At 38.5% G+C, this 23541-nt stretch overlaps 1 protein-coding gene across 5 annotated transcripts in view; it reads right to left on the reverse strand.

The window, feature by feature from the left end:
- FAM149A (family with sequence similarity 149 member A) overlaps window positions 1-23541 on the reverse strand; it is a 55207-nt gene that overhangs the window by 20800 nt on the left and 10866 nt on the right. For 3 of the 5 annotated variants that reach the window (XR_005559021.1, XM_039362432.1, XM_039362431.1), the window contains exons 2-6: window positions 8032-8142; window positions 5837-5969; window positions 2269-2411; window positions 1884-2009; window positions 559-735 (exon numbers count right to left, since the gene is read on the reverse strand). Coding sequence is in view for 4 of the 5 variants with exons in the window: in XM_039362432.1 (XP_039218366.1) it covers window positions 559-735; window positions 1884-2009; window positions 2269-2411; window positions 5837-5969; window positions 8032-8142 (690 nt within the window). In the remaining variant the exon portion in view is untranslated. Of the gene's footprint in view, window positions 1-558; window positions 736-1883; window positions 2010-2268; window positions 2412-5836; window positions 5970-8031; window positions 8143-9306; window positions 10086-10428; window positions 10954-23541 lie in introns of those variants that run through there. The other 2 variants (XM_039362433.1, XM_039362434.1) reach the window with 2 other exon arrangements.

Consider the following 23541-nt stretch of genomic DNA (forward strand, 5'->3'; position numbering starts at 1 on the left):
TGATTTTAGAGTAAAAGTTTCTGACATTTCACTTCATGTTCTTTTGCCTAAATGACTAATTCCAATAAAACTAAGAAAAGCATGCATGATTGAATTGAAATTCTTCAGCAGCTTAATTGCTTATAAAGAGAGGGATCAAATCCAAAATAATTGGTAGAACTTTTTAACATTGCTTTGCTCATGCAAACAATCTATTGTAGAATAAACTTTTAATTTTTGCCTAGCTGATCTTAAAAACTTCTTTGATTGTTAAATGACAAATACATTTGTTAGCTTTTAACCATATGTGTTTAAATTAGCTAACTTTATTATGAAGAAAAAGCAGGTGAAGGTTTCATTTCGAAAACAGTTTCAGTCTAGAACATATTACCAATCTCAATCATTGACATTCACTGATTTAAGACAAAAGAATTTTGCCTGCAATTTTCTGCTACCAAAGATGCTGCTTAAAGATACAAGCAAAGATAAGTCAGATATATGTAGACAATTTCATAAAAAGTCTAATTTTTCTTTAGTCATAATTATTTCTCATGAAAGCTATTAAAACTGAACATTTACAGTTCCTTCTTGTCGAATGCAAGATATTCTTCCATTTTTCCTTCTGCATCATAAACTTCTTCCTCCAAGAATGAATATCCAGGTGATTCAGATAAAGAAATCTCTGATAATTCAGAGCTGAATGCTTTGTGCACTGGAAAAGCTGCTGGTATCAGTTTTGATCCTGAGATGCATAACCTAAATTATGGTACACACAAGAAAAAAAATGCTATTTTTTTTAAAGAGTAATACTATAAGCTATTAAGGTAACTCATTAAAATTTCCAAGCATAACACATAGAAAAAACAATTTACATCAACAAAAAAATAAGAATAAAACTACTCATAAAGTAACATTCTAATGAAGATTAGCCTCTTACAATCTTTAGTATGCTTTGAACATCTTACAGAACATGCCTCATCTCTACTCAGATGTTTTCCAATTACATTAGTACAGATGCTAACTTATAATTTTGTTAAGCATCTCTATCACATTTCTGATTATTGTTTGGTCATGAGTATCCTGACTACCTCATACTATTACTACTGTAGTTGGGCAAAATGCTGCATCATAGGGCAACAAGGTACCTCAAAAGGGCTTGCTTTACAAAATACATTTAAATTCTGGAACCCGTGACTCTCATGGAATTGAAATTTGGCAAATTTGTAAAACTTTTTATGACATAAACATCCTCAGAAAGCATTTTATGACATGATACAAAATGTTATGAACACTTTCTGATGTTTGACTATGCTATACAGTTCAACATGGGATATTTTAAAGATAGAAACTTATCTAAAAGTTTTCCCAATTTTTCAAGAACCTTTCCAGTGAAGGAAGTACATTACAAACTCTGCCATTGTTGGGGGCATTGAAGAATTTGTTAAAGAGGTTACCCCTACCCCTGGATTCTGTTGAGTTTTGTAAGAGGAAAGGAAAGAGTGCATGCCTATATTACATGTGGAAAGAAGAATGACCCAACGGTCGTGGGTTGTCTAGTTCTCTATATTCCTGTTTAATCATATAACCCTGCATCAACAAAATATAAACCTAACAATATAATATGCATAACAATCACTATTATGTGTCAACAGTTATTTCATTTCTTGCAAATTCTGCTATTTTATCCCATGCAATATTTCTGAAATTTAATTACTGTATAATCTATTTTAAAAGTACCTTTTCCCATTATTAAAAAAGCACTTGGTGCATGAATTACCAATATGCTGCTTCTATTCGGTTGAATGTTTTTGTTTAATACATTGGGAGTGCCAAAAAGACATAATCTTAAAATGTCAATCATATACCTCAATGAATAAATATCTATTAAATTGATGACAACATACTCTTTCATACTGGTGTTGATTTCACCCAAAGTAGGAAGAGATTTTGAATAAACAGAACTAGAACTTCTGCTCTGGTAATGCTGAAAACCATCATCTTTTGGAAAAAGAAGTTGTTTTCCCAAAATCCTGTAAAAAGAATATATGATAACGAAGTAAGGAAATTGAATATAGGCAGAGCAGTTCAATTCAACTTGATATAAGACCAGAAACATAGTATGGCAGCTACTGCTGTATAACTCAGCAATGATTCAAACTACAAGAGACTTGTAATTTAAGCCAGTGCAAAAAAGGCAAGTTAAACATATTAAGTAAAAATACATGCAGAAAATAATAATCTAAGATAAAATAAAGACCTCAGATAAAATAATTTTTTTTATAGACTTGCCTTAAGTGAAGTGATCTATTTGTCCAGTCTTTGCATTCTGTCTTTAGATTCTCAGTTTGAGAGCTCACTTTTCCTTCAAACAGTACTTCATCCACATCCCAAAACAATTGATGCACTCTTTGGGTATTTGCTTTATCAAACTCCTGTGGATTTTAAAATTAAGAATCTCAAACACTATTTCCACATAGCATTGCAGCTGAATAAAATGACAGTACTATAGATATTGGCCAGTGATGTTATGGAATTACAGCACCATTCTGGGCCTGATTCTAGCAGCTTCAAGATGAAGATACAGTATTTGTTATCCTGAATTCATCTAAGGAGTGTGTTGCACTGCAAGCCCTTTCATATCCATTCAATCCATCTGGGCATCATCCGATTTAGATAATCTGGGAAAGAAGTTCACATATGCACATCACCAGATTTAGATAATCTGGGAAAGAAAAAAAAACCTGAATACATCAAATGGGAACAAAGAAACAGAGAAATAATGAAAGGATGGAAAGAAGCTTAAGAGAAAATACCTTTGGGGCACAAGAAACCAAAAAAGACTAGACTAAATTAGAAAAAGCAACAGAACATTCCTTGAATTGACCATAGGTGGAATCTTCTGTATAGTGAAATACAGATAGCCCTCATTTAGTGGTCACTAAGCAAAACCATGACTGTGCATACAAACTTCAGGTTTCCTTTGTTTTACAAACCTGCTGTAAATGTGAGGACTAGTCTTAAAGTTATTTTTTCATCGTTGTCATAACTACAAACTATCACTAAATGAGGCAGCTATATAGACAAGGACTATTTACTTTATAATATGTTGTGTCAGCGTATGTGTTCGTTTGTTTCTGCTCCCCTCCCCTTACAATGAGTTTGTTTCTTATGCACTCAAAAGCAAGCTGCACATTCTCTGCTCTGGGTCAGGTGACCAAACAGAAGCGTGAGCTGAGAATCATCAGTCCTCCAAGGCAATGCCCCCATTGCACCTCCTATAGAAATGCCCTGGGCGATTTCTTCCATTTTTCTCAATTACACCAAGACAGATCTGGCTTTTTTTTTTTTTTTTTTTAGCTTTCTCTCATGATACTAAATTTGGTCTCAATCTGCTTGTTTTTCAAAGTTATTGTTAGAATGGTTAGAATGCAGTATTGCAGGCTACTTCTGCTGACTGCCAGCTGACTGCAGTTCGGCAGTTCAATTCTGACCACTCAAGGTTGACTCAGCCTTGCATTTTCCAAGGTCAGTAAATTGAGGACCCAGATTGTTGGGGCAATATGCTGACTCTGTAAACCGCTTAAAGAGTGCTGTAAAAGCACTATGAAGTGGTACATAAGTCTAAGTGCTATTGGTATTGCTATCCTACTGATAGGCAGGCAGACATAGTAAGCCCCATTACGTAACTTATTTCCAGTGATTCATTGGGTTGGGAATTAAAGGGGTAAATAACAGAATGAAAGTTAGATTATGTAACAAAGAATAGGAACAACAATCAATTTAGGAAATGAACAAGGCCTCAAATATACAATAAGTTTTGGGAAAAGTGGATCAGAACATCAGTAAAAGAACAAGAATAAATGAAGGAAATGAGGAGAAGAAAAAGCAAAAAAAAAATTAAATCCTGTTTAAAAGGACGTTCATGGAACAATTCAGGAGGTGGCATTCTTCTGCCAAAATTAGAAACAAACTGACTTGAAATATCAGCTGCTGGGATCCAGGGCAGGAAAAAAGTGTTGCTTTTGTGTTTTGCATGTAGGTTTCTACAGATTGGCCTTGATGACACAATGGTTTAGCTGGGTCTCAGTTATTTTGAGCTTTTCCTTTCTTATACAGCTAAAATAAAAGGAAGGGAGGAAGGAAGGAAGGAAGGATGGAAGGAAGGAAGGAAGGAAGGAAGGAAGGAAGGAAGGAAGGAAGGAAGGAAGGAAGGAAGGAAGGAAGGAAGGAAGGAAGGAAGGAAGGACTAAGAAAAATTACTGACAAAAAGTGACCAAAGGAAATACATGCGCAAGATGAGTGAGATAAATTAGAAGCAGGAAAAGATAATATTAAATAGGAAAGACTGGTGACACGAATCAGCTGAAAGAGAATGAGAGACGTGCTTAGCCAAAGACAGAATGAATGGAACAAAGTTTAAAATGAGTAAATTCAGAAGGAATGCAGGACTTGTGAAGAACAACAGGAGTTATTTAACAACAAGAATTATTTAATGTGGTGTAGAACAAAGGCTACATGGAAAGAGCCTTTCATCATTGATGATTATGTTTAAAAAAGCAGAATTAGGACAACAAGCATCAGCAGTATCTAAAAGAAATAATATCAGAGGAATTTATGTTCACAATGATAATTAAGAACAAGGTAACCTTAAAAGCAGAAATAGAAGATTAGAAAAAATAAAGGAGGAGCTCAAATAACCCATAGTTTATTCTAAGAAGCTCAAACAAGCATAGGACATGTACACTCTTCTCAAAGTTTGCTTATCATCCTGACATCAATACAGGTAGTCATTCCTTAACAACCATAATTGGGGCAGGCAACTTTGTCACTAAGTTAAATGGTCATTAAGTGAAATATCACATGATGCTACATAGCAACAACAATCCCAGAAGTCCTAGTGGTCATTAAGTGAATTACGTGGAGACATTAAGTGAAACATCACATCAGTTACTTGCGACCTCCTGCTAGTTTCCCCACTGACTTTGCTAGTCAGAAGCTGGCTATTGAAAATGCTGATCACGTACCACACAATAAAAATGTGTGACAGTTGCCAAATACTCAAATTGTGATCACATGACCATGGGGACACTGTGGGGACACTCTGACAATCGTAAGGAAGAGTTATAAGTCACTTTTCTCAGAGCCATTATAAATTTGAACAAATAGTTGCTAAGAAAAGACTACCTGCACATTCTTTTACTATTATGTACTTATATTTATTTTATTTTTCTTCCTAGGTAAGAAAATTTATAAGACAACAATGAAAAAAAACATTTAACACTGATAAATATAAACTATATTCCTTCATAGTCTTAAAGAGAAAACCATGATTTAATGTTAATTTGGAGTTTTGTTTTTGGTATTATTCTTTTTTGTGCTTTCAAATCAGTCTTAACTCCTGGCAACTGCCTAGACCATGGGTGTCAAACTCGTCGTGTCACATGATGTGCGCGACGCATCGCAACTTTTTTTGCATTGCTGGGAATGGGGTGGGCTCAGCTTCGGTATGATGAAACTGGCTCGCAGGATGGCAGTTTGATACCTCTGGCCTAGACAAATCCCTGAAATAATCTTGGCAAGGTTTTTCAGAAGTGGTTTGTTATTGCCTGCTTTCTAGGGGTGCTAGAAAGTGACTGGTCCAATATCATCCTGTTGGCTAAGGTGGGACTAGAACTCAGGGTATCCTGGTTTCTACCCTAGTAGAAACCAAATTGAAAGTAAGAAGAGACAAGACTCTGAATCTATCTAAAAAAAGTAAGTTTTATTCAAACAAATATTAAGCTTTGCTGTTACTAAAAATCTCCACCATATTTTTAAACACATTTTATACCAACTTTACTACTGAAGATTGACCTACGTCATCGCCCCAAGAGTAAACAGAACTTCTTTCAGTAGATGGGCCAGTGGTACAGCTCTGTATTCCTGACCAGGAGTTATTCAAACCTGTGGGTGTTGTTTGTCCACTTGGTGAAAGTGATGAAACAGAAGGCCTGTTGATAGAAACAAAATTTAAATGTAATATTATGGATTAATAAAACATGACCAGTAGATCCCAAGGCAATAAAAGATTAATAATTAATCTACGTCTACTACTATTGTAGCAAATACATATGTTATTGGCTTACATGGCAAAAAGCAATGACTATTTCATTGGATAGTAAAATATATATTTGCATATTCATTTCCAAATGCAAACTTCAGTGTCAGATTTGTTGTAAAGGAACAAATTTACGTAAGTCTTACACTTACATGCTCTCCTGGGCATCTATGGTGGAAGAGGAGCAGATGTCAGTAACACTGCTTCTACTCCCTGAGATATGCATTTTACAATTATGTAAATAATGTCATTATTTCCACTCCCCAGAGTGGATGCTTGGCAATTTTATAAGTTGTTATAATTTTTAGTTTTTACATTTTAAAGCCATGTAGAATTGCAGCTATGATTCTATAAATGAAATAAAAAAATTAAAAAGTATTTTTTGTTCTTATAACAGATTTTGATATTGTGTACTATGGATTTAAATTCAACTGTACACCTAAGTAGTTATGTGTTATAGTCTTGGGAATACAATTAGCAAAATTAATGGAACTTCTAAGCAGTAGATAGGGAGGGAAGTATCTATCTATTCATCCATTTATGAGTTTAACAGGACTTTTTCTGGTAACTAGTTTGTAACTATATCTTCCAAAACAGTCTTTCATATGTAAATAAAGTTTTTCAGGTCTCTCTCTTGGATCTACCTTGATTCTTGGTAATTCTGTGGACTTCTCGGTAATAATTTGAATGTGTATAGCCACCAGGATAGTTTTTAAACCCGTTAACCCGATCTACAGGAAGTTTGGCTAGGGCAGGGGTAGGCAATCTTATGACTCATGGACTTCAACTCCCAGAATTCCTGAGCCAGCCATGCTGAGAGGAAAGGGAGAGGTTTCCATGCTTAGCCATGCTGGCTCAGGAATTCTGGGAGTTGAAGTCCACGAGACATAACAGAGCAAGGTTGCCTACCCCTGGGCTAGGGAGTGCCATGTCTGTCAGCAACCACAGGTGTAGAATGTTGTGGCATGTTAAAAGCTAACAGGTTCATTCAGGTGTAGGCACATATACATATTCAGGACAGAAAGGAAAACAAAGGTGAGGCCAAAAGTGCACAAAATATTAATGTGCGACTGCTATTAAAGTAACAGAACCTGTTACTTACAGGAGTGTTAAAGGAGGGAATCTGACATTATTTTAATTGTATCTTTGTTTCCTTTTATCTACTGGTGTCTGGAGGTGGAGGATATAAAATGAGCAGGATAGTGAAAATGGCTTTGAGATCCAAGCCCAGCCATTTTTACAGTATATCAAGATCACATATGTAGAAAATGGCAGGTCTTATATAATGATGCTGTATCCATCTCCTTGCTCATTTTATTCCCCATTCTTACTGGGACCGTAATGCTTGTCCTTATTGAAGAAATAGATATTAAATCTATTTGTTCAAATATTTATAGTAAAATAGTCTCTTGATTCCAGCACCAATTACAGGCCTCCAAAATACACTGTACATAGTGCTATGGATGTTTTAACAAGATCAATTTTGTGGAAGTTTCCTTTTAAGATCATTTTCAGTGCTAACTATACAGTGTTTCAGGCAAACATTTTTCACACACTAACCACCTGAATCTGGAACCATCTCATGCAAAGCATAGGCTTTAACCCAGAACTATCATCTCTACTGTCAAATCCTAGCAATATTTCAATGCTGTATGTATGGTATTTCAAGTCACAGGAGGGAAATCATCCTTCTAGAGTTTGTGACTTTTTAATTTCCAGATAAATGTTCAAGCCACATTATGAATGGCTTTGAAGATGTTACACTGTTTAAAATTGCCATGCTAGATTGAGATGGCACGGGGAAGCAGAATGTTGAAGTGATGTGTTCTTTGAAGTAAAATCTGTCTTCTCATATCAACTTATTCTATGCATTTATTCACTTTTTAGCAATAAAATGAGATAAATATTAGCTAAATACTTAAATACTAAATACGATTTCAGAAGTTAATACATACAAGGAGTAGTTGTCAATTGCTTCTTGTACACTTTTTGTAAAAGGCGCTGGAAGGCAATATTCATTCTTTGCTTGGAAAGGATGGTCCACAAGTCCTTTTGACAGCCCTTTTCTGAAAGAATTAGATGCAATTAATTCTAATTTAGGCCTTTTTTCATTCATAACTGCACAATGTGCATTTCCTTTTACAGTTGATGAACAGTATTATCAGCATATCTGATAATATCTGATGACATCTCACCCCATGGTGACAGATGATCTCACCCATTTCCATGCAGAAGTTAAACAGGAGCAGAGAAAGCACTGATCCTTGAAGGACCCAGCACGGCAGGGATTGAGGGTCAGATCTCTTGCTACAGACTTCATTCTGTGTCTTCCACCAGCAGAGCCCTAGACACTTGCTTCATCTCTCTCAGTTCATCCACATACCACAGGGCCCAATGAGATCCATGGGTCGAGAGAGATCACTTAGGCATAATCAGCTACACTCCCATTCCAGGTGAAACTAGGATTTCAGCAGGTCTATGCAGCGGATCTTCAGTTATAACTCCCAGCTCCTTCTGAAATCCTTTGAAGTCCATCAGTCACTGAGGGCAGACCAATTAATAGGTCCCACCTCTCTGCAGAGGGGTACGACCTTAGAGACGTCCATAGCTATCAGATTGTAATAGGCTTGTGCAAGGGGACCAGGGACAGATCAACCAGTTCTAGATCACAAAGACACTGCTGTGACAAGTACACCAAACCAGGTAGGTAATTGTTATTCCTAGCCTGGATGACTTGGGACAGGCCCACAGAAGTCATGGCTTCCATAAACTCCTGAGTTACTGTAACTCCCAGGGAAGGCAGACTGAAGTCCCCTGAACCATTAGCCAGGAGCTCCAACACCAACCCTGCAGTAGATGGTCAGGCAGAGAGGCTGTGCACAGCAGTCCTGACTAGCTCCTAAGGAAAAGGGGCTGAGAACTAGTCACTTACGGATAACATTATAGCACATAACATTACAGCATATCACATTAAAATAATAAAACAATAATAGTATGGATTTTTTTGAAAAAATATATAATTTTTAAAATGCATATGAAATAGTTTGAGCATTCACAAACAGTATAGATATGCAAAATTATGAAAACCAAGTAAAACTTCATGTATTATACTATAATGCTTATCTCCTTATTTCTGAAGGAGATAAAAGTCAGTAATTATTGTATTTCATCCACCTTGCCCCTCCCTCTCAAAATCAAGAAATGGGGTTAGAAAAAGAAATAAAAAGTACCTGCTTTTGGTATCCACTTTTCTTTTATAGGTGCACTGAATATAAAGAAAGGGTAGCATCCAACATCAAGTCCTTAAAGTCAAGCTATATAAATGCACTTCATACACAGATTGTAGAATTAATGGTTCTCCAGAAATTATGGCATGGCAACTATAATAATTCTGATAGGCCATGATGCATAAAGAGCTATAATTCTATCATTCTCCCAATATATCTAAATTTTTGTTCATTAGGGTAAGTGCTATACAAATTAATAAAACTGATAACATTCTTAAAGGATAGTTACCAGTATATTTAACATTTGGTGCTGAATAATACATGAATAACTTTTCACAAAAATAAAAATTTTACATGTTGCCTTTTAGATAAACATCTGTGAAGTACAAGTTGTATATTTACCATGGCTCACAAAATTGTTACTAATTAACCTATTCTTCCAGAGGACATGTTAAGGAAAAAATATATTACTTTCTTATTAAATCACAGCATTAACTCATTCTCAGAAATATATTTTCTTGTATTAAAACTGTATATAGATTATCACAGTACAGTATATGAAAAGGAATAAAACTTAACACTCTTAGCCAAACCCAATTTTTATCTAGACAGATTGGCCTGCACTATGCGACACTGTTTACATTAGAAGGGGTTTTGTTACCATTTGATTTTGGAATATTTGCTCTAAATAAAATTGTTATTGAGGTAATGAACCTGACCCCCTTAATGAAAGAATAATGCAAAATGTCACCTAAAGCAAACTATTTTGTCTTTAGACTTTTCAGTCATATTGACAGCCCTCCTGTTTACAGGGTATTAACTTATATCTTCAGAATTGTACTGTGATATTTAGCTCATTACAGCAAATGCATTGTTCACAAGCAAGCAGCCCACCAACATACAAACTGAGCCACAACCTCAAAAAGGGCTACAGGAGAGAAGCTTGCTTCCTTAACCCTCCCTTCACAAAGGATGGGGCATAGAGGAGCTGAAACGAAATGCTATAAATATATGCAGGCAGGAGAATGATCAAAACTAGAGCCCTGTAGAATACACACAAAATGAATTCACATCTATACACGCATGCATCCACTCCCATCTGCATCCTCGTCCCTTCTGACTTACCCTACGATAACCAGTTCTGGCTCCGTCTCTTGCTTATGGGAGCTAGCAGCACCAGGCAGGTTGCAAGGACATCGTACCCCATTAGCAAAGCCCATGAAAAACACAGTCCAAGAAGACCCCCCCGCTCCTCCCTTTGAACAAACTCGGCTATCTCTGTCTCATCCTTGTTTATTCCCAGAGAATCCTTTCATTTCTGCATGTTGGCTTCTGTCTCCTTCCCAAAGAGAGACAAGCGAATATGCATGCATGCCAGTGCCTTAAAGTGTGTGATGTGGGAGTGTAAATGAAAGAGGAGGAGAAAGAAGGAATGGCTGCAGTTTTAAGCTTTCCCCACGGTCTTCTCCAGTTTTGTTTCTTCGTATATTCTCTCCCACAATTCTCTTTTCAAAACATTGTTACCAGATATTAACACATCTTTGAAAGATTCCAAAACAATCAAAATCAAAGGGAACAAGAAACGGGAAAATAGATCCACACATTTCACCATGGCATTTGAAATCTTACCTTTCTGCAAAAAATGATTGATTTCTGTATTTTTGAAACTAAGAATATTATCTGCTGTTTGGCTATAATGGTCAGCAATAAAATAGTTTATTTTGAAAATGAGAAAGGATGTCTCACATTTCCAGTTTTTGTTATAATTCATGACCCCCTTTCTCTGCCCCTCCCACAAAATGTTTTTTAAAAAGGACACACACACCACACACACACACTTCTTTTATATATTCATCATTAATTTGTGATTAGGTTAGCGAGGCAGCGTTTATATCACTGCATATATCAACAAAGAAGAGAAATTAAATAGGCTGGGGACTCTTTTATGCTCGTTCTTATGTCTTGCTAACTGAAGCACAAAGTTGTCCTACTGATCATTTTTAGAGAGGTGACCCCACCCTGCAGCCCTTCTCTCATCCCATCCTACTTTGGAAAAAGCCTAAATTCCTCCTTAATCGTTTCATTTTTAAACTAAACTAAATTGCTTTGTCTTCTTTCAACATAGGTCTTAACATAAAAATGTTCTATGATACACAGTATTCTTCCCCCCTGGTCACTGGGAACTGCCATCCATCACTTGGGAACAAAAGACACTGGACATCTGGTTTGTGATGAAGCCTCTGCCTATGTAATGTCTGAACCAAGAGTCACAAAGTGGCATATGGGTGTAATAGCATTCCTCATAGAAAGCCAGTTTGGTCAATAGGTTAAGTACCAGGCTTAGGAGTGGGAGACTATGAATTCAAGTCTCTCGTCTTACCCACAAAAGGTGAATTTGGGCCAGTCGCTCTCTCTCTCAGCCCAACCCACTTCACAGAGTTGTTGTGGGGAAACGAGGAGTAGGAAGGTGTGCTGGATATATTTGCTGCCTTGTGTTATTTGCAAAAATAAAAAGGTGAGATACAAATAAATGAATAAATGAATTAAAATAGCATTCCTTATATCCAGTGTCATATAGATCTTCTGGAAGATCATTAGTCTTGTTATTAAATGTGTTCAGTCATTTTTCAAAAGGCTGGTAGATCTGTCTGTAACAAAAAATGGCTGATATAAACTGGATAAGAGCTGAATTGCTGATTCTGAATTGCTAAATAAGGGCATTACAGATTTTCCACTGACAAGGGCTTCTGCATGGCTGTGCCTTTTACTCTTTTTATGACTTGGAAAGGAGGTCATGCTACCCTAATGCCACATTGCATATTCCATGAGATGTTTTGAGGTGCTGCCAGTTATAGCTACTAGGACTTGTTGCACTTAATTGGCGAGCAAGGGTGAAATTGACAAGAGTTCTGCCAGTTTCCCCTTCTAGGACTAGTAAACCTATATCATAGTTTCATTTGTTAACATCCCTTTTGAAGAAATAGGGTATAACATATATGCAAAGTATCTCAAAATCAGCCTTTCCATGTTACATTTTGTACTCAACGAAGATATTTTCCATGTCATTGTCAATGGGGCTGGCATGGATAATCTGAACTCTAGGCAGAAGAGCCACTTGGTAAGACACTCTCCGTTTTAATATAACCAACTGGAGGGGGGAAATACTCCTTACTGCCATCTGCCATCATCATGTACATCTACAGGGTAATAAATGCAGAGTACAGTCCCATAACACAGTATGCAACCATATTTAAGCAATCAGGAGTTGCATGAGTCCAGCCAAGAAGGCTGCATAATGCAGAAATACACACACACACACACACTGTTTCTTCATGCAGTGCCCCAGTCTCAAGAACATAGTCAGATCTTTAGGGCCTTACGAAAGGCTAATAGGGTTGAGGCCATTCTGCTCTCTGAAGGGAGGATATCCCACAGAGCAGGGGCCACTGCAGAAAAAGCTCCTCTTCTGGACCCCACCAGCTGACGTTCTTTGCTGATGAGATCTGCAGCATCTGCAACTGAAGCATGCTCATTCTGCGTGACCTGGTTGGATGGGTAGAGATTCTTGAAAAAGGTGACCCCTGAGATACCCGGTCCCAAGCCATATAAGGCTTTAAAGGTGATGCCAGCACTTTGAATTGCACCTGGAAACACACCAATAACCAGGGCAGTTCACCACAGGAATGGTATTATATGTGCCATTTATCTGGCACCATTTACTACCCACATGGCTGGATTCTGCACCAGCTGAAGTTTCTGAATGGTCTTCAGGGGCAGTCCCATGTAGAGCATGTTACAGTAGTGTAATCTGGAGGTTACAAGGCTGTGAGTTACTGTAATCAGGGCCTCCTGGTCAAGGGATGGACACACACCATCCAAAGGTGTGCAAAAGCCCTCCTAGCCAAGTCTGCCACCTGTTCTTTGACCAGTTGCCAGGAGCCCAGGAGGACCCTCAGACGGCACACTGCATTTGTTTGGAGAAGTTCAACTCCATCCAGAACCAGAGATAGAAAACCCTTGTCTTCAGTGAATTCAAATACCCACAGTCATTTCATCTTGCTAGAGTTGAATTAAACCCAGTCCCGAACAGCCTCCAGACATTGGGATGGGATGTCCACAGAATCATTGAAGGGGCCTTATTGTTTTCTCTGTTTTTATTTGTGAAACCCCCAAATTACAAGGAGTTAGTGTAAAAAAAAGGTAATAAATAAAATCAAGTTTCATTGTATAAGAGAGAGAAAAAGAACCACATTCACTTGAAAGAAAACCTGCACCTGATTTTAAAATAAATCCTTTTCTTCTTTATCATACTTTTAGCTACGCTGGAATGACCAGCCCTTTTTAAAGATTAGCACAACCCTGACCTTGGCTGGATTAAAGAAGCTAAAATGTAGTCAAACCTGATTGGTATTTACATGAGAGAGAACTAGGAAATCTTTGGGCTATTGGCCAGGTGGAAAGTCAAAGCAAACATCCCGGAAGATAGAGACTCCCTGCTATTGCTTCCCATGTCATCAACAGGAGTTGAATTTAACATAAGGAAGTTGTTTCTCCTTTTCTGGGCAGAATATTCTTTCTTTTAGGTAAATATTATTTCTGACGCTTTATGTCCCATTTCTCTTTAACCTAACTGCCCAAACCCCCTATCCACTTATGGGAAATACTAATTGTATTTATAGCTATAACGAAGCAAATGTTCAAATTCCCTTTTTCTGAAAATTTCAAATAAACAGAATGTCTTTCTTCATTGATGGAATGTCATTTGAATATGAACCCAGGAAATATATTACCTCTGCAGTGTCCATGCACTATAAATGTCCAAATGTCCAATTCAAACCTATTCACCCAGTGGATCCCTAATGATAAATGCACTGAAACCAGTCTTCCAATCTAGACCTGGTGCTGATCCCTTTATGCAGCAGTAATTGACTTTAGGTCAGCTTTTGACACAGTATCAAGATCTAAACTGCAGCATAAGTTAAAGAATAAACAACATTTTTATTGCTCATTAAAATACATGAGAATGCAAGACTGAAGGTCAGGCACTGTAATCAAGGATATGTCACAAAGCAAATGCCAGCAAGGAGGGGAGTTAGACAGGGATGTTTATTCATGCTAGTTTTATTCAATTGTTATATAAAGTAATTAGTTACTCATCCTAGTAACTTTACCTCTCATATAAATTTATTACTGTATGCTGATGATGCAGTAATTCTGTCATTGACTTCCACTGGCCTTAAAAGAGCCTTGAGATCACTTGTGCATTATTGTATATAGGAGGAACTAATAATAAATTACTCCAAAACTAAGAATTGCACTTTGTCCAAATGCCCAGAATAGACAAGCTAGACTTTGGTGGCCAATCCATTGAACTGGCTAAGATATTATCCTAGGAGTCAATAAACTTGAATTCATTCTCTGGATAAATATTTTTACTTACTGGCTAAAACTATACCACAGTCCTAGTAGATGACCTGTCTAATATTGGCAGAAAGCTTCAAATCTTGAGAAACAGCTTCTAAATTTACAGTGATACCATCTTAACTTTAAGGTCAGATCAGGCTAGAACAGTGATGGCGAACCTTTGGCACGCGTGCCAGAGGTAGCACTCAAAGCCATCTCTGAGGACACACCTGCCACCACCGCTGCCAGTTTGCGCAGGTCCATTAGGCCGCCGCTGGCGCCCGGAGTGGTAGCCCCACCCAGCACAAAGGAGGCAAAGCAGCTGGCTAGCAAGCTCGAGTAGAGGTGGTAGAGCACACCCCCATGCGCTTGCTGGCCGGTGTGTGCAGGGACTGATGGTGTCAGGCAGCAGCCACCCCTGCCTCACCTTGCCCCGCAACAATGGCACCACCGCTCTACCCCCTGCTTCACCTCGCAGGATGAGCCTCCTGCCCACCACCCCACCCACCAGAGACCCCCTGGATCTCCCCCAATCCTGCCCAGCCCCCACATGCATCCCCCCACGAGCAATATCAAGGTGGCCATGCCTACCCCGGCCATGCCCACTCATTCTGCTGTGACTACCACAGCCATGCCCACCCAGTGGGCCATGCCCACGCCCAGCCCCTAAGGGCACCACAACGCTGATGCAGCCCTGGTACTTTGCGATAAATAAGTGGGTTTGGGGTTGTGGTTTGGGCACTCGGTCTCTAAAAGGTTCGCCATCACTGGGCTAGAACAATATTAAGACAAAGTATCTTAAACGTAGAAGGCTGCTTTTTCTAACAATGTAATTGTAAATAATCAAATTTTAGCATCTAAATCAGTTTCATTTCTATATCAATCATAGCCTCCAAATTCAGGAGAGTCCTATCTTTAGCTCAATTTAATGTTCTCCTCATAGTTTGGAAGGAAAATATAGGATTCCTTATATATTGCCCCAGTTACATGGGTACCCTAAAAACCACAGCGCATGTACTTTTGTGTTGTCAGGGGCATTCCTCAGCAGTTGATTATCCCCCTTTTATCTAAATTTCCAAGATACTTTGGTGATTTTAATTGCATTATTTATTACACAATTAGGATAAATTTATCTCTCTAAAAATAGCATAATTCCGCTATTTTATATGTAAGTTTAGCCTATCAATGGTTGCCAAAAGTCTTTGATGTTAGGTGTTAACTTTGCTTCATTTTATTGAATATATATTTATTGGTCAATGAAAGAAAAAAAGTTTCTGAATGATTTTCTGCCTGACATAAGTGCCAGCCCAATCTATTGAAGGACAAATGATATGGATTATGTAATTTGTTAACTAGCACAGTTATTTTCTATTTTGTATTTCAATTTGATGTATTTTCTCTCTTTTAAAATAATGTTGGTTCATTACAGATTGGAATATAGGATAGTTATATGGATTGGTTAGATAGCTTTTAACATTCCTAAACTGAAAAGATAAATTTTCAGATTGATTATTTTCTCTGTTCACTACAATACAGACGGGAATTTAGGAATAGCTTTTAACATTCCTAAATTGAAGAAATAAACAGGCTAAATATTATCTGAAGATAAGAAAAAAATTGTTAGCACAAATTGGGGTCTGGTTTATCTCTTTAGTGAACTCTAAACAAACTTTTCCTTACAATTTAAGCCTCTTCTGATTTTAATGAACTTGTGATATTATGGGAAGCAAATGTGTAACATGCTTGACTACATATAACTGATTTCCTATGCAAAGGGGAGGTTACTGTTATCCTGTCCAATCAACTTTCCCCTTGAGTGTTTCTTTGTTATGCTAACTACAAAAGGTGTTATAAGCTAAAGTTTGGGGTTCTCTTTTTGAATGAGAGGAATCCTTTTGTCTGAAATATTCTGATAAATTGTAACTGTCTCGGTTTATCTCATTGGAAAATATGCATGCCAAGGCATGAGCCTAAAAGAGCCACATTTGGCCTTCACTATATACTACTAAAAAAAATCTGATATTTGTTTGATTGTGTGTAACCTTCAATTGGATGAAACAGTGCATCAAAGGGCAACCATTTTTGAATCAATGTACCTCAAGCAGACTAACTTAAAGAATGCATCCAAAATCTGAGAGCCATGACATCTGTGGGATTAAAATTTGCCAAAGTTGTGGTTTCTTTGGTGCTGCTGAGCTGCCATGCTGCTCCACTGTCATACACCCCCCTGGTCACGTGATTCTCATTTCAACACCCCTTGCCAGCTTCCTACAAGGGAAGTCAATGAGGAAGTTGAAAGTCTTTCCAACACCCATGTTTCTTTGCCTGCCTGTAATCATTCCATTTCTTTGTTTAGGTAAGGAAATATCTCTGAAACAATAACCCAATAGGACACAGGTCATCTGGCGACAGACTTGCCAGCCTCCACAGTTTCACAAAATTTAAGTTGTGTCTAAGACTCACTGACATCGTTTGCAACTGGTGTGTTTTTATTAATTGAAATGACATAAAGCAGCAAAGAGGAAAAAGATCGTTTAATTATACGTTTAATTTTTCAGCTAGTCCCTTTTCTCTCCTCTTCTTTTTCTCACTTAAAAGAAACACAAGAGCTATTGATATCTTGACCATGTGTGGCAGCAGCAGTAGGCAAAAGGCAATTTTGGTTAGTAAAACAGCACAAAGGGGGAAGAGTTGAACGATCTCAAACCCAATATGAAGCTCATTTCAGTTTAATTATACTTCTGCTGCACTGCATATAGGTAGAATTCATGGATATGGTGTCACATATAGTGAAAACAAAATACAAAGTTTCTTTCTTCAGGTGCAAAATCTATAAATAATTCAAATAATTGTTTTCATCATTTCCCTGGATTTGTGTGGCTGAATTCTGTTGGTTTGGGATAGATTCAGCTTCTGAGATCATCCTTCAATAAAAAAATGAACTGAGAATAAGTTGGTCATAGATATTTTTCTGGGTAAGGCAAAGAATAAAATGATATTTTTCCAATTCTGATATAGATTATGATGAACATTTCTTATGATTAATCTTAATACAGGTGGTCCTCAACTTATGACCACATTTGAGCCCAACATTTTATGTTGCTAAGTGAGAAATTTGTTAAGTGAGTTTTGCCCCTTTTTACAACTTTTCTTGCCACATTTGTTAAGTGAATCACTGTAGTAGATAAGTTAGTAACATGATTGCTATATGTATTTGGCTTCCCCAATGACTTTGTTTATCAGAAGGTTGAAAACTGTGATCACTTGACCCCAGGAAACTGCAGCCATCATAATTATGAACCAGTTGTCAAGCATCCAAATGTAAATCTTGCTGCAACAGTCATAAGTGTGACAAATGGTTATAAGTCACTTTTTCACTGCCATTGTAACTTTGAACGGTCACTAAATGAACTGTTGTTAAGTCGAGGGTTACTTGTACTTAAGAAACGAGGAGGCACAGACCTTTCACTGAAATTTAATTTCATTGCAGTTCAGATTTCTACATCCAAAACAACACATCCCTGAAGCAAAGGATGATAGAAATATGTTTAAACTGTCCTGATGAGATAATGCAATGCCACCACTAGATGTCAGTGTTTATATACATATTAGACTGCAGCAAAATCTCCACAGAATACTACAGCCATTCTCCTGTCATTCCTCTTTTTAATTAAATCTGGCCTGACATTTCTCTTATCAGCCTTTTGATGTTAATTTTTTAAAGGCAATTTAAACAAGAATTGGATTAATCATTATAAAATAAATGTCATCTAAGTTAGTTTCTGTTTTGTTAAAATGTTCATTTTTTAAAAGCTGGGATTATATTTCACATGAAAAAGAAATATTAAGGCTTAGTTTAACTTTGCAATTTGAGTGTCTACTTAAAAGGTAATTCTGTACTTCAATCTGACAAATGTTTTGTGGTGAATTGGGTCCTTGTCAATCTCAGATTTCAGTTGTACAATAATTCTCAACTTTCATGGTTTGACCTAAAGAAACAAATTTTGTTTTTTTTCCTATAGAAATGTCAAGCATACATGCAAGAAAAATATCATTTTCTATGCTAAATTCTGTTTTAAAATATATATTTGAGTTGTATTATATATATTTTAAGCTGATTACATAAAATATATATTTATAATAATAGTATACATTTACACAAGTTTCAGGAACAAAATAAAAAGTTCAGTGTCTATGTAATGCAAGTGAAAAATTAATAAAAAGGAATAAAATACTATAATTGCAATGGTTGTCAGAAACCACTAAATGCCTTAATATGGGCTTCCTAACCTTGTTTTTTCAATTAGACAGAAGGAGGGAAGCATAATTCAATACCTGCAATATATGATAAACTTGTGATTGATTTAATACAATCCAAAGAGGATGGAACAGTATTTTCACTACAGTGTAATTACAGAATAACATTATTAGCCCAAGTACTGTCCAGTAAGTTGTAAAGTTATAAAATGGAATTCTAGCATCAACATGTTCAGCTATTAATTTTCAAAATTAGTTTATATGACTGAGTGCCAGAATAATAGTTTTGCTTGAAAACCAATATTAGAACAAAATATTGATTCTGTAAGGTTTTCCACCTAGCTTCACAAACTCCTCTGGGCTACTCAAGAATTTTGAAGAGCCAAAGAAACTTCTGAGCCGAGGTTTCAGCAAGAAAACAACTTTATTTTGATCAAAATACAGCCAGGTAGCCAACTTCCTCTTCGTGGTTGCTTAGAGGGATGAAGGCACACCCAGAAAAGATTTCTTGCATTCTTTATACCCTTTCAGAACAAAGAGATTCAAGTCTCTGTACCAGGAGTAGGGAAGCACAGAAAAACAAATTCCAAGGTGATGACTCATACACATCAATCTAGCCTTGCTCACCTTCCCCCTCCCTATTTCCTGGGCCACTGAATCTCACCTTGCTTCTTTCATGTAAGCAATATCCTGTATATTTAGCACGAGACCTTTGCTTTTATGTAAATAATTTCCCAATATAAGGCACCTACAAAACTGCTTGCACATAAACAATGTTATATATACAATGATTACAAAGTATCACTACTAGGATTAATATAAAGTGGTTAAAAATAACACTACTAATATCAAGCTTAAGCATAATAAAATCATAAGCACAATAAAGTCCCTTCAACACCTTAACTCAGGGCTTGTCAACCGCTGGTATGCGTACCACTGGTGGTATGCGACCACCTGGCTGGTGGTACTAGGCATCGCCTTTCTCCCTCCCCCCCCCACGGCGTCGCCTTCCTCCCCACCGCTCCGCTCCTTCTCACCTCACTTGTTTGTGGAAAATATGCTGCTTGGTGGCAGCCTGCACGCACTCTACCAAATATGCCCTGCAGGAGGCGCATGAAGAGCGCAGGTGCAGAGGAAGGCCCCGCCCTCCCCAGGGACTCATTGTGCAGCAACCGGATTGACTTCTTCTCGTGCACGCAGGTCAGCAAAGGGGAGGCCGCCGCAGCGCCGAATTCCTGTGCCCATCAGCTGGCAACTCCCCGAACTTGTGCTTGTCAGCTGGGAGGTCTGCCACCGGCCGCCGGTCTCCTTTGCCACCCCGCATGTCGTCCTCGACCCCTCCCCCACCCGTTCATGTCGAGCCCACCAGGGCTCGACAGAGAGAGCGGGAGGGAAGGAGGAAGAAACTCCTCCTCCTCTCCTAACATTCAAAGCATGATCAGCTTCCCAGGGGGGGGCACAATCCTCATGAAAGCGGGGGAGAAGCAAAGGGGGTGAGAGATCACGACGGGCTCGAAGGAGCAGCTGTCAGCGTCAGAGACGAGAAACTCCCCCACAAACCCAGGGGAAGGGGTAGAGAAAAGCAGCCCCCTTTGAGAGGAAACCGCCACCTTCTTCTCCTTGGTTTTGAGCTCTCCTGTTACTCAGCAGCCAGGCTGCCAAGCCTCTGCTGGCTGGAATTCCGCATTTGTTTTGTTTTTTACTTCTCGCCTTCACGTGTTTCTTCCGTGCCTCCTCGGCACTCCCGGGAATGGGGCAGGCAGAAGAAAGCTTGGCTAGGTTGGCAAAGAAAAGCTACGGAGCCATGAGCTCAGATTGCAGGCAGGCCGGGGAAGGGGGTGAAGAAGAGGAGGGGGATTGGGAGAGAGGAAATGCCAAGCTTGTCCTGCGCCACCTCACAGGAACCTCACTTGGTTTCAGATCTATGCCGCAAAAGTTTTTCTCGCACAGAAGAGATAGGAAAAACAATTGCAGAACACTCAGGAATCCCTTGCAAGGCACCATGTACCTCGGTGCTTATTTCCTAATGCCTTCCCCCCATGTTTTCTGATCCACCCCAAATTCGCCTCCCTTCCACTCTCCTTACATCTATGGTCTTAATACAGCCATAAGTCTGTCTCGCTTTCTACACCCCCTAAAATTCTTCATTCAGAAAAATGAAGGGGTGTGAATCGGCGTGTGCTCAGAAACGCCGATTCCGCGCCCCTGCACTCTCGCTTGTGCAGCGAGCTGGGCAAGAGCCCAGGATCTGGGCTGATCCGTGCTTCTGCAGAGCAGCCCAGAAGCGCAGATCAGCTGTAGCTGCTCTCCTGGGCTCCTGCCCAGCAAACTTGTTCGAGCTTTGCTGGAAAACATGCCGCTTGCTAAGTTAGCAGAACCGCGAATTATCTGTAGCCCGGCGCTGATCCTGGCGCTTCTGCTAACTTAGCAAGCTGCATATTTTCCAGCAAAGCGTGAACAAGTGAGCTGGGCGGAGCTGTCCTTTGCCTCTGCCTGTGCACAGGCAGGTTTGGCATGTCGTCATGGCCACCAGCAGCACAGCCACTAGCCATGCTGGCAGCCTGTCCCCCTCTCCTTGTCCCTTCTTGGGCATAGAGGGGGGAGGAAGGAAGGGACAAAGAGGGAGGGAAGTAAGAGACAATGAGAGAGGGAAGGAAGGAAGGAACAATGGAAGGGAAGGAGGGAGGGAGGGAGGGAGGGAGGGAGGGAGGGAAGGAAGGAAGGAAGGAAGGAAGGAAGGAAGGAAGGAAGGATGAGGGAAGGAAGGAAGGGACAATGGGAGAGACAGAGGGAAGGAGGAAAAGACTAAGGGAGGTGAAGGAAAGGAAGGAAAGGACAATGGGAGAGAAAGGAGGGAAGGAAGGCAGGCACCCACCCCAGTTCCATCCCAGAGACCCATGGATTCCCCCCCCACAGGCACCCTGCAACCTGAGTGATCAGCTGGCTACGCCCCTGGCCATTGATCACATGATCTGGGACACTGTGAATGTCATAAGTATAAATTAGTTGCCAAGCATCTGAATGTAAATCACATGACCCTGGGGATGCTGCAACAATCATAAGTGTGAAAAATGATCATAATTCACTTTTTTCAGTGCTGTTGTAACTTCAAACAGTTACTAAGTGAATTGTTGTAAGTCGAGGACTACCTGTACTTTCTCATTTTTTCCTTCTTTTTTTTTGGTCAAGTTTTTGATACCTTGCTAGGCGAGTGGTGGTATTCGGATATGGCCTTATCCGAAAAGTGGTACAATGGGTGAAAAGGTTGAAAAGCCCTGCCTTAACTAAAAAATGTAGTTAAACAGAAGTATAAAAAAGAAATGAAAATGAAAGTAATTCAAACTATACAGATAGTCGTCAACTTACAACCATTTGTTTAACAACTGTTCAAAGTTACAAAGGCACTGAAAAAAGGGACTTGGTCACATGTCTATGTGGTCCTTGCATCCCTGCAGTCACAGGATCAAAATTCAGGGGCTTGGCAACCGTCATATATAGCTGTGGCATCCTGGGGTCCTGCAATCACCATTTGTGACCTTCCCAGGGGCTTCCAACAAGCAAAGTCCCTGGGGCAAGCCAGATTTGTTCAACAATCACATTATTCACCTAATTTCCATACCAAAAAAGGTAATAAAATTGGGCATGACTCACTTAACAACTGCATTGTTTTGTGATCATAAGTTGAACACTCCCTGAACATGCAAATGAAATATAGAACATCTGAGTATAAATTTTTGAAAGAAATGGTATTAATTACTATATTAATTTTATGTTTCTATTATGCTCATTTTTATTTATAATATTTATAGATAGTACTTATATATGGAAATGTGTCAATGGAAAATGATTGCTATATATTTCATATGTAAATAATTGATGAAAGGCAAGGAAAATGCAATCAACTTAATTAACTGTTATAAAAAGGAGACTAATTAGTATCTTGGTAGAGGTGTTTTATTTCTTTAGGATCAGATAGGAAACATTTACTGCAACAAGATCAGGTATCCCTTAAAGAAAAGAGATAATGGGTTGAATAAAAATCTTGGAAAAGGTCCATGTGCATCTAAGAATGGATGAGAATCAAGTCTTATAATAAGGTGGAAATTCCAAATATTAAGAATATCTTCATTAGCTTACCAATATCTGTGCTATTAAAGCCTGGGTCAGAACTGGACCTTGATTAGGACTCCCTGCTAGGATGAGGGAAGATAGATTGGAACTGAGTGCAAATCCTTTCTACCACATTCATCACTTGAATGAACTAGGTTTCATACTCCCATGGAATCAGATGAACACTGATGGGTCTCATTATATCAACATTTTAAATGTTACTTCCTGCTGATAGAACAGACTAACTTAGTAATTGCTGTTTCACAAAACATAAACAAAAGACAGAGCCTTGTGGTAGTTTAAAATTATGTATTTACTGTGGTGTAAGCTTTTGGGATCAGAATTCTCTTCATTGGATATATAGGGTATAGTGTTTAATTAGTTAGGGATATCTAGAAACATAACTGCTACAGAAGGGAAGGGTAAAATCAATTCAGGAATTCTGCACTTCAGACAGTGAGAAAATAC

The sequence above is a fragment of the Crotalus tigris genome, unplaced genomic scaffold (genome assembly GCF_016545835.1).
Source record: "Crotalus tigris isolate CLP2741 ecotype Arizona unplaced genomic scaffold, ASM1654583v1 scf7180000019463.280638, whole genome shotgun sequence".
Classification (NCBI taxonomy): Eukaryota; Metazoa; Chordata; class Lepidosauria; order Squamata; family Viperidae; genus Crotalus; species Crotalus tigris.